We start from the raw sequence: 17,376 nt of genomic DNA, 5'->3' as shown, positions 1-17,376 counted from the left end.
AATAGGTTGTTGCTCTATTAGCAAACTTGTGTACTTGGAAACCTTTACTGTTCCTTCACTGGTATAGAACCTGGTATTTTTATGGTAAGCACTAAATTTAGTGTGGGATTGAGTGAATGATGACTTTATTGGGGTTGATGTTTCCAAAACAGATTTGAGCAATATATTGATCTTGTTTTGCCAGAAACAAATTCCCAGTTTGTGTCATCTTAGACATAAATTAAGCATGACAATTTTAAAGAATAATGATGTGATTTTTTTTTGTGTGGTCTCCACAGGATGTGGTTGTGGTGGGAGAGGAAAACTTTACCACCCCCTGTTATGTGCAGATGGATTTGGAGGCATGTCACATTTTGACAGAGACACTGGGGACGTACTGCCTGGTGGGCCAGTCAATAGGCAAAGCAGCTGCTAAGAGGCTCAAACTGGCAGTTTTTGGGCCCGTCTCATGCACAACTTTGGACTATCACATCAGGATTTATTGTTTGGACGACACTCAGGACGCACTTAAGGTAATGTGTTAAAACTCTATGTACTCAAAGTTCAGTTTCTTTAAAAAATACTTGATACTGAAGGTATTATTGAAGCACAAACATTTGCCAAGTGTTTTAAATGCTGCAAAGCAGTAAAGAGTTCTTTTTTTACCAATCATATTAATATTCCTCTCTTAGGATTTGCATTTGAAATGAGCTGTATTAGAGCTAGAACAAAATGGATTGCATAAAGTCATGAACAGAAGCATCTTCACCCCTCGTCTTGTGGAGATGTGCCGAGAAGCAGTAAACAAAACAGGTCAAGCAATGTCAAAAGAGAGATGCATTAGAAATTTAAACAAAATCAAAGCACCGGAGGGGCCATCTGATACCGGAGATTAACATTGGTAATTTATTCGTGCAGTGATAAGTCAAGTGTCACTGTGGCAAACAGCCATGCACATAATCGCGTAAACATCAACACACACTCAGTCTTACCAGTTCAAGCAAACAGTTGTAACTTGAAAACCAAGTTCAAAGGTGGACTTTTAATGATGAAAAGTTTGCGTGGGTTAGCTGAAGTTTGAGAGCCGACTAAGTGAAGTTTGTCTGAGGTTGATCAGAGAAAAGAAAGGAGGCATCAAAGCTGTTCTTGCAAACATATATCTTAGTGTTTGTGGGCCTTCATTTGATTATTTTTCCTGCAGTTCAACAGCCTTTAAATGTTTCCTTTTCTGCATGTACTTTTATACACCTTAAAGTGTCTGAAAGGTTCTCTTATAGGAGTTGCATAGATGGTTTAAATTTCTAATGGAAGTTTGGTTGATTCTTTTCTTCTCAGTACAGACTTCTTATTCACATTAAATTGATCAAATTCTCACTGAAGAAATAAAACAACTAATGCACAGCTTTATATTTTATGCTGATTTGTTGCCATAGTTCCACAATTCTTTCAAACAGTGATAGCAAAGGAGTTTGAAAATGACAATTATTTATGACTTCCTTTACTTTTCATTACAAGAAATGTGTGCAATTTAAAAATGAAGAGAAGACTTGTGGGTAGAGGAGACTTCCCACTAGTTTTGTTCATTTAAACATTTTATAATATACTTTAAACATCACTTCAAATGATAAATAACTGATAAAACATATTTTGTGCCACAAACTGGAAGTGCAAATCAGCGCAGCACTGAGACTGTCTTCATTCTACATGCAGACCTCAGGCTGCAGCAGACACTTTGCCCATTTTAATACTTCACCTTTTGATTCAGTGTTCAGTAGACAGCTCAAATTGAAAGAAGCCAGTCATGAGGGGACATTTTAACCCCCTGATGCATGAGTGGGTCCTTTTGGATCCGGTGAGGTCATGTTTTTGAAATATATTTATAATGAAAAGTTTTCATCACTTGGTATTCCTCAACATTCATGTGATTGATATCATGCAATAAAAATTTTTAATTTACCTGAAATATTAAAGAAATAACAAGAAATATCATGTTTTGTATTACTACCCATTTCTTCCATAAGTGGGTTCAAAAGGACCCACATTCATTTCTTATGGAATTTAACGGGTTAGGGTTAGGGTTAGGGTAACCCAACTGTCAGGAAAACATTTTTTTGTGAACCATTCCCACTGAGTTCTAAGTCTCACCCCTGAATAATGACATTGTACAAAGCAAGGACTCTTACATATAAGTATTATCTTTATTCTTACCTCACAAATGTTTGTGTGTGTGTGTGTGTGTGTGTGTGTGTCAATCATCAGCGCTGTGTCAGTGTTATTGTCACAAATCAACCTATTAGCCTTCTTTGAAGTTAGCTAACACTAGTTGTCTAACCAAGCTAATTCACATTACTGCCTTTACTTTATTGTGCATGTGTATTATTTGTGTGTGTGTGTCTCTGTGTGTGTCTGACACCCTGGATAAGAAAACAAAAAGAGAAAATATGTTGAATGACATGCAAAACCTGTTGATCAATGTGTTCAAGGTTCTGTCTTTTATTTTCTCAATAAATAAAGTAAAAATTCATAGCTATATAAATAAATACATAAATAAATGAGCTGAAAAAAAATAGAGTGCCTTCTCTGGGTCGAGGAGGATGTCCTGCCCCAAGTGGAGCTGGAGATTGACAGGCGAATTGGCGCAGTGTCTGCAGTGAAGCAGGCGTTGTACCGGTCTGTCGAGGTGAAGAGAGAGCTGAGTGAAAAGGCGAAGCTCTTGATTTACCAGTCTAAGTTCCTGCCCTCATCTATGATCATGAGATTTGGGTCATGTCCGGAAGAACGAGGTCACGGATACAAGCGGGCAAAATTAGTTTTAGTTTTTTAGGGTGTCTCGGCTCTCCCTTAGAGAGAGAAGCTCAGTCATCCTGGAGGGACTCAGAGTAGAGCCACTGCTCCTTCATGTCGAGAGGATCCAGGCATCTGGTTAGGATGCCTCCTGGTCGCCTTTCTGGTGAGGTGTTCCGGGCACCAGGAGGAGGCCCCTGGGGAAGACCCAGGTCTGGAGATACTATGTTTCTCAGGTGGCCTAGGAATGCCTTGGGGAGGGAGGGAGGGAAGTAAGGAAGGAAGGAAGGAAGGAAAGAAGGGAGGGAGGGAGGGAGGGAGGGAGGGAGGGAGGAAGGAAGGAAGGAAGGAAGGAAGGAAGGAAGGAAGGAAGGAAGGAAGGAAGGAAGGAAGGAAGGAAGGAAGGAAGGAAGGAAGGAAGGAAGGAAGGAAGGAAGGAAGGAAGGAAGGAAGGAAGGAAGGAAATAGAATACTGACATACCCCTCCCCTTGCCCACACACATAATGGACGCTGTTCCAACATTGCTGTTGTCATTTCGTTTTAAAAATGTTCTACAAATTGTCACAGATGTTCTACAATTTCTTCTGAAAATGCTTAAAAAAGTGAAAAATGAAAATATTGCAAATATGAAATAATTCTTGTGTTAAATAAAACACAGCAGAAAGTATCATACTAAACATTATTTTGAATCAAAATGACAAAAGTAGCATAAAAACACATTGATTTAAAAACGGGTCAAAAAAGACCCACTCATGGAAGACTGTATAGTCAATATGTCATGCATCAGACGGTTAAAGAAACAGCAGTGACCACGACAACAAATTTGTTGTCGTGGTAATCTATTAGTATATAAGCCAAACTATGTCTTCCTTTTCCCCGATGTGCTTAAACATGACAAGCTAATTTCTTTGAGTCACTGGCCACCAGGCTTTAGCAAGGACCAATATTTATTTATTACAACCTCATTTTGAGGGGTCACCAAGAAGACTTTCACTTTGACCTTTATTGTCATTGACATTTAACAGCTGCTAGCATAACCAGCAATAAAGACAACTTTGAGATTATCAAAAAATAAGAGGCTGTGACTGAAGAACTCCTTTTCTGTTCAGCTTGAACATTGTGTTGTTTGGTTTAAGTTGTCTTATATAGTAACCTTACACACAGAAGAATCTTCCATGAAATTAAGACTCTAAGGGTATCATATTTTCTTATGTTCTTTCAGCAATATCTAAAGTAATGCTCTAAAGCAGGCAAAAAGTAAAACAGCAGCAAAGAAAATAGAAATGTTCATACTTGTGGGGCCTGTTTCTCTTCCAAAGGCCCTGGGAACCATGTTGGAGTAAAAGACATCACAAAATCTTAGGAATATCAGGACTTTTCAAAAGATTCTGAAGGGCTCTGCAAGTAATCTGAAGATGGTTTGTTACTCAGTCTATCAGCTGAGTAAACATATAGCTAATAAATTACAAAACATTATACAATAGTTAAAAAATCAACTTTCTGCTTTGGTTTAGAGTTAGAACATCTCAGTCTCTACACCAATTGTACATGCAATGCAAAACCTCTGAGTTGAGCTGAATTGAGCACAAGCAGGAATCCAAGTTTCAGAACAATTTATTGACAGTAGGTGTACCAGGAATTGTGTAACCAACAATATTTGTTGAAATCAGAATTTTCCCAATATTGGAATATACTCCTGAGTAAATGTCCATAAATTAAGGATGATTTATTATAAATATTTCAGTGTGAAAACAGTGTTTGTATCCTAGCATGAAAAAACACTGAACTGTTCTGCATTTACTGTCTATTTCTGCCTGATTTTAGATACACTTCCTCTCTAGTATTTTACCACAGAAGTCTACTGACAATTAAAGCATTAATAATTAAGATAGTGAGGATGGTAAAGAATGATTTTGGCTTATTGCTGCACAGCTTTGATTAAATCCAAGGAGCACAACCAGAAATGTAGGAGTTTGTCATTGTGAAATAAGTGCCCTGTACAGTGGTTTATGGATGACAAAAATATCAAACCTCCAGATAAATGTTTAAGTAGTTTTGTTTTATTTATTAAATTATTTTCTTGAGGGAAGAATTGTGAGTTTTAATTACTGGATCTTTGTATGTAGGAGGTTCTTCAGATGGAGACTCAAATGGGAGGGAAGCTACTGGATGAACCAAAGACTCTGAACTTCAAAGACAGCACACACAATCTGAGACTGTCAATCCATGATGTGCCACACACACACTGGAAGAGTAAACTTATTGCAAAATATCAGGTGAGGAAAATGCAGGGGCCAATATAGAAATAATCATACTCAGTAGTACTGTATATCTTTGTTTTTATATGCAAAACTGATTTATGTAATGCTACAAAATGCTATGCTACCCGTGTATGCTTTGCAGGAGATACCATTTTACCAGGTGTGGAGTGGATGTCAGAGAACTCTTCACTCCACCTTCACGCTGGAGAGGCTGAGCTCAGCCACCACAGAGATCAGCTGCAAGCTCTGTGTTCGGCAGGTAGAAGGAGAAGGCCAAATCTTTCAGATCAGCAGCACATTAGAAGAGGTATGTTTCTAGATTTTCTTTTGCAAATTTAAATATTTATGTCCTCCACAGATTAGAACCCAATGTGCATCAAAAGAAGCAAACTCAGATACTCAGCGGTATCAGCATATCAGTGTTATGCTGATACCGCTTGTTCAAGTTAACTGCAGAAGATAATTACAATAAGCAGAACAGCTCAACAAATTAAAGTAACACTGGTGGTAACTTACCTGCAAGTTCTTTGTCCTACGATAGAGATTTTAAAGTCATACAGTTTTTTTTTCTTCTCTCCATGACAGCGAGTCAAGGTACCTGTTGTGGTTCTGTGACTCTGCTTAATAATTCATACAACCGCTACAGGTCCCGTCATGTGACATGAATAACTCTTCTTTGATTTTGTATTGGAGTGTAACCACAAAGTCACAGAAAGTATGTGTGTGTCTGTCAGTATTGCTGCAGCCAGTCGTAACAACGTATTAATGTGGACATGTTTTTTTATTATTGTTAATCTTGACATTTTTAAACCATGAATATACAGTTAAATTGATGTTTTTCTTTTTCCACATTGAAAGAAGTAAGAAAATTGTCCTTTTTCCTCGCTTCTTTACTGGTTAATTGGCTAAATGAGCATAACAGCCAACATGTTTTCTTAAAGAACTGAATGTATAATAAAAGCCAGCACTCTAATATGCCTGTTTACTTTCTTGTACACATTTTCAAATTTTCAGCAGTAATTAAATACAGGCAAACATTTACATGTGGCTTAAGGCCACATGTGAATGTATATACGTATATATATAGTATTCTCCACCAGCTGACAATGTGGCAGCCAGTCTCAAAAGCCATACTTATCAGAACCATCAGAGGGCAAATCACAGTATTGAAATTTAATTTTTATTACATTTATAGTATATGACATGACTGCACAAAAAGAAGTAAAGGATTTGTGTGATTGAGTGAGGCTTTGACATATAAGAGTTCAACCCTGCTTTTTTACTTCAACAGCATTAATACCAAAGAGATGGTCTATAATGTCTCTTTACTGACTCTGTTCCTTTGTTGGTGGTTGAAAAGTCTTGGCTTGGAGTGGACGGTTTTATGCCTGATCCACAGTAGTTTTTTGGGATTATTTAGAGCAGTAGTGGTTGAGACTGAACTGTAAGTTGCAAATCAATGCAGAAACTTTAGTAAAACATTACTGGTATTGGAAGTGCCGTAACTACATTATGGGAGGCAGTAGTTGTATGCTCCCTTGTGAGGATAGTTTTTAACTTACAGAAACACTTCTGTGAATTTGCAGAGCAAAAGAAAAAATAATAATTTGTCAAAGACAGTTTTCTATTCAGTGACAATCTTTGGCATGCTTCATGGTAGCTTTTGACATTAAGTGCCCTGCCATTTCTAAAACTGCTAAAGCTGCAAATCAAAGTGCCTTGAATGTTTATTCCTGAAGTCCAGTTCTCAATTTATCTTACTACAGTACTTTTAAATGGAAAAAAACCCAAACTGATTTCAGAGTTTGTTACTGTTGCAGCAGTGAATATTTTAACTCTATTTTAGCATGTTGTGGATAAACCACACATTGTGTTAATTTCAACAGACCTCTTGCATTAATCGTCCTAGATATTTGATCACTCTTCCGTCCATGAATAATACAGCCCTCATTTAAAAGGTCTGGAGTACTGGCACGAACCTGGCTCTTAAGCTCAGCCTGATAACGTTTATTCCAGAAGCTTAATGTTAACTGGCTTTATAGATTCTCTATAAACAGAGATGCGCGTTTGGCATCTGTGTTCCTTTGAAACACCTAAAACCCACGTTTCAACCAACTGTTGATTTGTAGTGAAGTAGACAATTTAGGGGGCAGTTCCTCCTAGGTCATTATCCAACCTATTTTCTGTAGTGAAACACACCCTCAGCATAATACTACCACCACCATGTTTGTTTCTAAATGGAAATTTACTCTACGTGCAAATTTAAAGTTGTAGAGGGTTTTGGATGTTGCTTCCTAGATCTTGACAGTATTTGCAACTGCGATACCAGTGAAAATTGCAGGCCTCTTTATCAATTTGAAATAGGCCACCGACCAAAAATATGCATTAGTCTCACTGGATGTTTGACTGGTGTAAAGATAAGCATCAAAACATGGAAAAATACATTAGTAAGTTTTGTGCATGTCATAGACTAAATACAATTCTGGAAATCCTCAATCATTCTGTGGTGCTGAACAATGGAGAGCAAAGCAGATCTAAAGCATGTATCACTTCGGCAGATAGTCAGCGATGTCCCTTTGCATTAATCCTTTCATCTCTATCCACAGAGAAATTCTGGTGGTAAATTGAGGGTAAATAGAGACAGCAAATAGTAATCGCTTGCATCAACAATGACAGTTGTCGTGTCCCTCTGCCAAACCACGTTCATTAGTCTGTATCCTCCTTTCAGCTCAGGAGCGGCAGAATAATGTGAAGGCTTAGAAACAGATGGAGATTGACAGGAAAGAGGGAGAGAAAGGAAGTGGCTGCAGGTTTCTGTGTTTTTTCTCCTCGTGTATTGATGAAGACTCTCCTGTGTAATTTTATCCTCACAAAAGACAAGCTTAAGAGAGATGAGCAGAATCTTTGCCTCAAAGGAAATGGATGTACTTGAATTTGAAATACAGTTAGCTGAACTGCATTGTGGATAGCTATTGACAGGTATATATAAATAACAAAGATGTTTAAGTATTGTAGAGCCCTTTAGAAACATGTTCTGAGTATGAAACTATGTGCATAATATAAATGTTTACAACAGTTGTTGTTTAAATCAATTACTTGGTCTCATGACCCCCTTTTGTCATCTTTCCAGGAAGTCCAGTGCATAGACACATCCCTGATGGACCCTGCCAGTAATATCACAACCTTAATGGGGCCTAATGCCTTCCGTATTCCTTTATCCATCAGACACAAGTTGTGTGGCAGTTTGGATGCACCACAGACCAGAGGCAACGACTGGAGGATGTTGGCTCACAAACTCAACCTGGACAGGTAACACTCACATTTACTATTATTTGTTTTCTTTTTCTGTGTTTTGCTTGGCTCCCTCGGGTGTTTCACTTGATTTTACTTATTTAGTCAGAAAACTTTCTACAGAGACTAGAACTTAGCTTCGCCTTGGCTGATGAAATCACAGAGTGCAAGTCATCTGAAAAGAACTGTTGAAGTAGTAGATTTTATTTTCTCTTATTTTATTTTCAATGGCTGCAAATTTTGTTCATGAATGATACCCTGAGGTTCTGGAGTCTTTCTGAGGCGAGTTTGCATGTTCTCCATATGTATGTATAGCGTACCAGTACAGCATCCTCAACAATCATCGAATCCTTGCAAAAATGTGGACAAAGCCTTTACATAAGCTGTTAAAGAGCCTTAATTAATGCATAATCTCATTTTTGCTGGCTTTCTCTTATAGTGAGTGAAATTTTTTTACCTAATTTTTCATATCCCTCATTATGTGCAGTGGCAAGATTAAGTCATTAGTTGTTGATATTTGTCTGACCTTTTTTTTCAGGTTCAAATTGTTTTAAACTCTGAATTTGTTGCTGTTACTTTAGATATGAGTCTGTCAGGACAAAGCTGAGCTTTTAATAATTTGCATTAACTTTCAAATAGAGTAATGTACAATTTTTAAAAAATCCGTAGACTATGGGAATGAACACTATTGATCAAATTAAAGATCTTGGTGTTACATTTCAGTCTTGTTTACATTTTTTTCTTCAAGAAGCACATTTTATCACCTTGATCGTTTTTCTCTCTAATAAATGCAAACAATCTAATATAGGCTTTTATACCTTGCAGAAGATAAAACTTCAGTGCTCTTCTTTCTGGTCTTCATAAAATATTTAGCCCCTCTATAGTTACTCCAGAAATCATCTCCTTAAAAGCTGGCAAACAAAAGCAAAAGAGTTCACGTCACTTTAATTTTACGCTCTCTGCTCATGTACATTTTAGAATTGAGTTTAAGGTTGGAAGTCATCAGTGCTTGTAGTATCACATCTCATTTTATCACATGATCATTCAGATCCTTTTGGGGCCTGTAAAAAGTTTATTTGTATAGCTTAAAGTAAGAAGAAAAAAGTAACAATGCATTTTTCGCTTTTTATGGCTCTCATCTGAGGGCTGGCCTCAAAAACTATTCTTTTTTTAATCTAAAGTTTTATCTTTTATCTGACTTTTACAATAGTTTTTATATTTTAATTTATTTATACGTTATACTTTTATATCTAGTTTTACTGCACATTTAGGTTCCAATAAAACTATAAATTTGAAATAATTTTATTACTTGAACTTTTTTCTGTTCTTAATAACATTTTATAATAGTTGTTTGAATTAAATGTGAACTTTAGAATAATCATATTTTATGTATTAATTTGCTTAATTTGTATTTTGACTTTTTTTTGTCTTGTTCATTTATATTTCCTCTTTTATTACTCAATATTTTTTTTCTTGCTTCTTCCAGCGTCTGCTCGTCTTCATAAAATCAATTTCCTTGGTATCTTTTCCTCCTCTCTCTTTGCTTCGCTCAACGCATTTGGTTTTTTTGTTGTTGTTTTTTTTTGCTTTTTTTTCTGTTTTGTTATATATGAAACACATTCTGCTGGCCTCATGGCATTTTAAAAGTGCACTAAAAAGTTTACATATTTATCTTCTGATTAAAGTTTAAGGGAAAAACTATTTTCATTTCTGCTTTTATGAAAGTCAAAACAAATCTACCTTAATTGAATAGCCTGTTTTCTGTGTTTCTTCCCTATTTTGATTGGTGGAAGATTGATATTTAAGCAGGTGACAACGTTTTACCAACATTATGATCAATGTTAGATAGTAATGTATAAATCGAAGATGGTTAAGTTGTATTTTTAAATAAGAAACGTGACCAGTGTCTGTAAGTGTGACACCAGGTTTTTTAAAAGTAATTATCCATGAATGTGAGAGTTTCCACCTCTGAACAGATGTACCCTGAATGTACTCAGACGTATTCTAAATTATTCAGTGTGAGACTATGCCTCTGTAGTAAAATATACAGTACGTTTAAATTTAAGCTCTTTACACATTTTTACAAGGGTTGCCACAAAGTGTGAAAAGGAGCTGAATATGCTAAATATTTACTTGTTTTTTTTTTTTATCTAAGTATCTTTGTGCTAGCTCTGTGATGTGACTAGCAACCTATGATTTTTAGAAAATATTTCACCCTGCACACAAAGCCTCTTTCTAGTATCCCTCTATGAAATGCAAAGGACAACACTTTATTGTTGATGAAAAAGAAAAAGTGAGTCTCTGCAGAACTAAATAGGTAATTTGACTTTGTTTCCTCCAGTTGACTTCAGGTAGCAATCTCAGAGTTTTATCATTACCCAGTCAGCTATACACAGATGCTTGGCTTGATGATTCAGACTCATTTGCTAGCTGCTACAAAGCCAGAGCCAGATATTGAGAGGATAATTAGGCACAAGTGCAAATCATTGTCCCCACGGCCTTCCTGCTCATGACGCAGCTGGTGAATGTGGGCACCGTGATTTCTGGTCAGCAGGTGAACTGGTAGAAAATGTGTTGTTTACTTTCCCATTTCCTGTAAAAAACAAGTTTTCATAAGAGTCTCAGAAAGTTGTTTTGTCACCGATCTGTCAAAGCGTTCATCAAAATAAGGCTTGCTGTTACAGCTTTCTCCTTGCCTAAACACGCAGAGTGACCACATTTATGACTGGAAAGTTCTTCCGTACTCAGCTTAAACTGAGCCCCTGAGGTCACTTAAGAGCTGTTCCTTATTGGAAACAGATAAAGTCCAAATAAGGAAGAAACAATGTAAGGAAGATTTTGTTAATTGTTGAATGAAAATGTGCTGTTAGGCATATATAATAAATTAGAAACCATAAGAATTTACCATAAGAAATTATGGTACATCCTTTGCTTTTATTAAAATGGCACCAGAGTGTGTCAACAGTACAATCACAAGATTTACAGAACAGAAAGTCTCCTTTTATCCCCATGAGACAGAAATATGATGGTTTTTAACTTCAAAGCTGCAACGAGACCTTTGTGTGAGATGGCTTAGTGTCAGACTCTTCCTCTGCAGTCACTGACGTCCTGACTCGTGACACATGTTGCATCTCCCTATTGAATTGTCACCGCATTTATGAGGAGAAAAAACATTTTTAGATTTTTTTTGTCTAATTTGTTCATAATCGTTTGTGTCAAAAGATCAAAATACAGTACATACTTCAGGTTTCAATGACAGATTGACTATATATTCATAATTTTCAAGCCGCATTATGAACTTTTTAACCTTTTCTTGACTCCCTCCTTATTTTTTAGATACCTGAACTACTTTGCCACCAAGTCCAGTCCTACAGGTGTCATCCTGGATCTCTGGGAAGCCCAACATTTTCCCGATGGAGATCTAAATGAACTGGCCGCTGTACTGGAAGAAATGGGCCGTCACGACAGCAGCCTTGCCTCCATGACATCAGAACACTAACAAAGGAACATTTTTATTATGACGGCAAAACTCCAGAGAATTACATGTGGATTGTCCGTGGTTGGTGCTGCGGATAACCCGATCGGATGCAAAATCAAAGAAAAGTTGTCACCACAGTGATTGAGCAGCACTGTTTAAATACAGTGGCAATTAAGCGGTCGCAGTGAAAGAAATAGGTGCTCAAGCAGGTGCTGATGTGTATCAGTGTGTGAGTTTTTGGGAGTCATGAATACAAGAGAGAATATATACTCGTCTACACGTATATACAAGAGGGAAAAAAATCACATATTCTCCAAGCACTTACTTTCTTGCTCGTATGATGAACAGGGACAAGAAAAAAAAGGTAAGCAGAAATGGAGATACTGACCTTGAAATCGTGTATAGGAAGGAAACAGAATCATAAAGGAAGCAAAGGTAAACCAATTACAGAGGAGTAGGGAATGCTAGATTGAGGATAAACAAAGATGCAGGTAGACTCTTCACAAAGATGAAAGCAAACACAGAGAGCAGCTAAACTGATTACAGAACAGAGGGAGGACATCAACATAAAGTGATGGAAGCAGCGGGCAGGTGACCATCTGGATGGAAAGCAGATAATCAGAGCAGCGATGAAGAAGACTCTTATCTTATAAGCCTTGGCTGTACGTGTTTGTTGGTACAGTTTTTCGTCTTTATATCGTCTCTTAGGGAACGTTCCTTGTATCACGCTGTCTGTATGCGTGGCTCATTTTCTGCTACAGATTTTCTGACACAGTGCTTGTTAATCAGGAATCCTGACTGGAAACAAGTCTGAGGAAACAGTTTTTTTTACCCCATAGAATGATTTCTAATAGACTCAATAATTTTAAATCATTTGGGTCAGGAGAGCAGGAAAGGCAAGATCATTTGTCAGACAAGCCAATCCAAAGATTGTTTTTGAAACTGGCGCCGGCGGAAAATATTTTTGTCGTATTTTGCTGTGGAAGTATCTCAAAAGAAAGAGCACCTCATCTCCTCTTATGTTTTGTATATTTTTATTTATTTTTTTTTGCTTTCATATTTCAATTAAGAAAATCATTTTCCTGACAACTCATGCTTTGTGCAACAGAGATGCCAACTTTTTTTTAATTTTTTTTACATCCTGGACGGTTCCTGGCTGGCAGTTCAGGCTTGTTTCTGGAGAGGGTTTAACTCTGGGAAACAAGTCACCGAAGATTATTTTTTAAATCCAGTTGTGAACCAAATTCAGTATTACGTGACAGTGTTTTTTCTCCTCATTTTCACAGGATGTCAGATAAATTGTCCAACTGTGACTTTGTTGGTCACTGGCACCATCTAGTGGCCTTGGAAGAATTACAGCATTTAAAATGAAACTTTTCTCCTCTTTCATCTTCACAGTGTAAATACATGGGTATAAAATTGTTTGCATAATATTATTTTGATTATTAATAGTTTAATAGCATAAACATTTTTGTTTTAATTTTATTATGTATTGTTTTAACTACATTAATGAATATCTTTCACTGTTTTTCCCTGTTATTTGTTGACATCTAAAAATCCAGAGCAAAGCATTTTGTTTGGAAAAGTTAAAATCCACAGAACTGAAGGGGCCTTTGTTAAATAAAGTATGACTGTTTCAAAAGTTCAGTTTGACTCATGTCAACAGTTTTATGTAAATGAAAAACTCCAGCTCTGTGTTTTATGAATAATTGTCAGATGCCCCTGGAGATGTGTATGATGTTTATCATTTAATTAGACTACATGAACATCCAGCTCAAGGGAAATGCATATAAAATATTCACAAAGGTGTATGGAGACATGCCATATATAACTGAACATCTAGTTTGCAGAGGAGCTTCTGTAAAGGATCTGTAAAGGAAAGAAAAAAAAAACAAATTTAAAGGGTAAAAAATACTATGTGGAAATCCTGTGGTCGTCCTCCAAACATTTTCTTTTTTACAATTTTTTGTTCAATAAGAAACTTCAGATCTAGACCTCCTGCACAGATGTAAATCCAGTTGTTCATTATGAAAAGGTCTCTGAATAGTTATGTTTTAAGTATCAGAATTAGAACATTTACAGTGCCTTGTAAAGGATTTGTACCCTTTGAACTATTCACTCTTTGTCACGTACCATCTGCCACCTTCAGAATATTTTATTGGGATTTTTGTGACTTTCCAACCCTAAGTAATTAAATTTTGCCTCCTCCCCCCCAACAGCAAGTCAAAAGTTTCACTGCAGTCACAGCAGCCAGTAGTATGGAGTATGTTTACACCAGCTTTGCACATCTAGAGACCAGAATATTTGCTGAGAAACAAAACTGCCATGTCAGCAAATGATTCCACCTACACCTTTAAACAACTTTATCTATTGTGTTCCTTGGTTTTCATGATGTTGTTTGCTAATTTTCTCTAACAAATATCTGAGGCCTTCACAGAACCGAGGGATTTATAGTGAAAATTAACTCCACATATGTAAAATCTGTGTACTAATCATATGACTTCTGATGGGAATTAATTTCACTGGATTCTATTTGGGGTAAAAGTAACCTTGACAATCTAGACAGTTTAGATTTTTATTTATAAGACATTTTGTGAACTGTTTCATTTTGCTTCTACTTCACAATTATGCATTATTTGACATTTGCAAATCACAAAAAAATAAAAATAATTATAATCCAATAAAATAAAATAAACTGTGTGGCTCTTATCTGACAAAATGTGAAAAAGCTCAAGACATGCGGCAACTTTTATAAGGTATTGTACAAATTGGTGGTTATGGAACCTCTAATTTCAGGAAATCAAAGGGAAGGGCTGAGACACTTTAATGTGAAGACAAGCCTAGACCATCAGCTCTTTGGATCTGTTTGTTTGAGATCACATATAAAACATGGAAACACCTTTCACACCGTCACTCCCAAAAAGCTTACATGTTGGGTCCAAAAGGACACCGCTGTCCTCGTGACAGTTAAGGGTCAAAGATGTATTGTGACACATTAAAGCTAAGTCATAGTAGATCTATTTTTCAACTGAGTAAACATGTTGGAGAAAATTGTTTTTCTTTTAAAGAACGTGTTTGTTTCTGCGTTTACAGCTACCAGCAGAATGAGCATTTTTTTGTGTTTTTGTGTTGTAAAAAAATGTTTTTTTCTTTCAAAAGAGGATTCATCCATATCTCCTTTGAATTGTCCTTCATGTTGTGAAAACAAAGAAAGTAGTGTAAAGATATAAAAATATGTAAAAAATATTTTTTATCTACAATCTGTACAGTTGTGTACTGTTGACTATATTTGGCATATTTCAGAATTTAAAAAGCAGTACAATTAGATACTAGTTTGTATGTTTTAAAGGTTCTTTTGAGTTTTTCCTTTTTTGTAAAAGCAGTGTCTACTATGCAAATATTGGTTATCATGATAGAAGTCTATAGCTAGAATTGTCCTTGTAATTTTGCATTTTATTTTATTATGAGTGGTTTGATTTGATTTGATTTGATTAGTGTGGGATAGTATTGGTCCATTTTAGCTAACTCTGGCACGCTTCAAGAGTCTTGCTTAATATTGCTGACTGCTTGCCTCTCTATCTCCTCTAATTATTTTCTGTACAAAGTGTAAGAAAGAATTTTTAAGACAATTAATAAATTATATTTATAAGCAATGCTGAAACGTTGTCCTACATTGTGTGTTTTTGTGGAAAAAACCGCTGGAAAAAGTTAGCTATTGGAGCTTGTGCTGCAATGTTATGAGACATTTTCTGAATCACAAACTGTAGAGGTAGTCAGATAAAATAAGCCAGAAGGAAGGAATCAAACAACTAAAAAGTCCTTATGGTGTCACTGTTCTACATGCTGCGTACTCAGCAGCACTGATGGGTAATAATGAGGCATGCTGGGGTTTTCTTTCTTTTTTTTCCAACAAAGGAAGGCACACATCTGAGTGACTCATTAATATGTGGCCGCCACAAACTGTGAATCAAGCATGTGGATAAGTGAATCATTTTATTGAGGGGATGTTGAAATTTCATTAAACTTCTTAAATAGTCACAGCAGGTAAATATTAAGTATGGCATAATTCCTAAAAGAAAACAAATAGAGAAAGAAAAGTAAATTTACTCAAAAAAAAACAACAACCACAGGCTTCTTTTTCAGCAATATAAATATGAAAATATGAAACCGACTGATCTGAATAAGAGCTATTGCTGTGTTTGAATCTCAGCCTGAGGTTCTTCTGCATAGAGTTTCCATGTTCTCCCTCAGCATGCTGGGACGTTTTCCTGGTAGTCCAGTTGCCTCCCGCAGTCCAAAAACTTTAAGGAGTGGTATTAAGCATTTTCTAGGCATACAGTGCCATTTAATAGCATGATCAAGAAACTATGTTACCCTCAGTTGTTTTAAAAATGAAATGCATGTGTATATGTATATCAAATATGACTTAAAAAACTAACTTTGTAATTTAATCCCTTGAAACTGGACCAGTGTCTCTTTAAAAACTCCTGCTCTCCCTGAAACTCCACCTTCATAAAGTTATCACAGCAGCGCTCCTCCATTAATCTTTTAACAAAGTTTTCATCAATGTTGCATTGAGAAGTAGCTCGTATAATGAGCTCGGCAGATGTGCAATTCCACCAGGTGTTTGCTAATTGCTGCTGGCTAGTCTGAAGGACTTGGTGGGGGAAGACAGGGCAGAAGTTTGTAAGCTTGGAAACTGCAGCTCCAAGAAGGAACTGTGCCTCAAAAGTGATGCTCGATTCACCCTGGTGTCATGCACTTTCTTAAAGGTGCATGAAAAAAATTAAGGCGACACCCCAGTTTTGTTTAGTTTTTTTTTTTTTGATAACATTATAACATGATGTAAAACTCAAAAAGTTGATTTTACATATTAGCTCATTGACGTCCCCGTCCTAAGGTATAAGGGTGTGAATGTTTGATTGTTAGTCCAGCAGTTATCAAGCTTCCTGTGCGATGCTTGATAACTGCTAGAGATAAGCACAGGCCACCAAGTGGCACTGCAAGGACTAGGCACAGATGATGGATGAAGGAAATAAAGTAAAATGTTTGTGGATCTGCATAAATAAGAAAACGGCTACAAGAAGGAGCAACTGACCTAAAGTTGTCTATATATGAAATCAATCTCTGAGATGTTTATGACCTATAAAAGAAAAAAAACAGGTGGGATGAGTTTATCTCATCACCACATAGCGAGAGGAATGTAAATAAATAATAAAGGGCAGTAAATAAATCTTAACCTACTGTGAAGAACTGCAGCATAAAGTGGAATATTAGTCCCCAATTCTCCATAATCTTTATTTTAGGTTTTTATGCAAATATCTTTACACACAATCAAATGTAGGGGGAATGTTGCAGAGTGTAGCATAACTACCAAATTAGAAGGGTTTCATTATTGATTGCTGTAAGAGTCAGTAATTCATGTAAGCATATCCACAATAGATAAATACAAAAATAAAAATCTGACTTGGACTTATGTTCAATCTTCATTCCATGTTGGGAATAACTCTTTTAAGACAAGTTTTGAATTGTTGCAAATATGGTGAAACACAAAATACAAAAAGGCCCTCAGAAGCACAATC

General features: G+C 36.3%; 1 protein-coding gene across 3 annotated transcripts in view; it reads left to right on the top strand.

Moving 5' to 3' along the window:
* The window catches only part of LOC114154878 (netrin receptor UNC5C-like), a 205,206-nt gene extending 189,751 nt beyond the window's left edge, over positions 1-15,455 (top strand). For 2 of the 3 annotated variants that reach the window (XM_028034347.1, XM_028034348.1), the window contains 5 exons: positions 279-512; positions 4,891-5,040; positions 5,168-5,332; positions 8,156-8,334; positions 11,653-15,455. In XM_028034347.1, coding sequence (XP_027890148.1) covers positions 279-512; positions 4,891-5,040; positions 5,168-5,332; positions 8,156-8,334; positions 11,653-11,815 — 891 coding nt within the window. In that variant the 3' untranslated portion in view covers positions 11,816-15,455. The remainder of the gene's footprint in view (positions 1-278; positions 513-4,890; positions 5,041-5,167; positions 5,333-8,155; positions 8,335-11,652) is intronic. The other variant, XM_028034349.1, reaches the window with a different exon arrangement.
* The last annotated feature ends 1,921 nt before the right edge of the window (positions 15,456-17,376 follow it).

The sequence above is a fragment of the Xiphophorus couchianus genome, chromosome 12 (genome assembly GCF_001444195.1).
Source record: "Xiphophorus couchianus chromosome 12, X_couchianus-1.0, whole genome shotgun sequence".
In the NCBI taxonomy this organism is placed as follows: Eukaryota; Metazoa; Chordata; class Actinopteri; order Cyprinodontiformes; family Poeciliidae; genus Xiphophorus; species Xiphophorus couchianus.
This window is presented reverse-complemented; position numbering and strand designations above follow the sequence as displayed.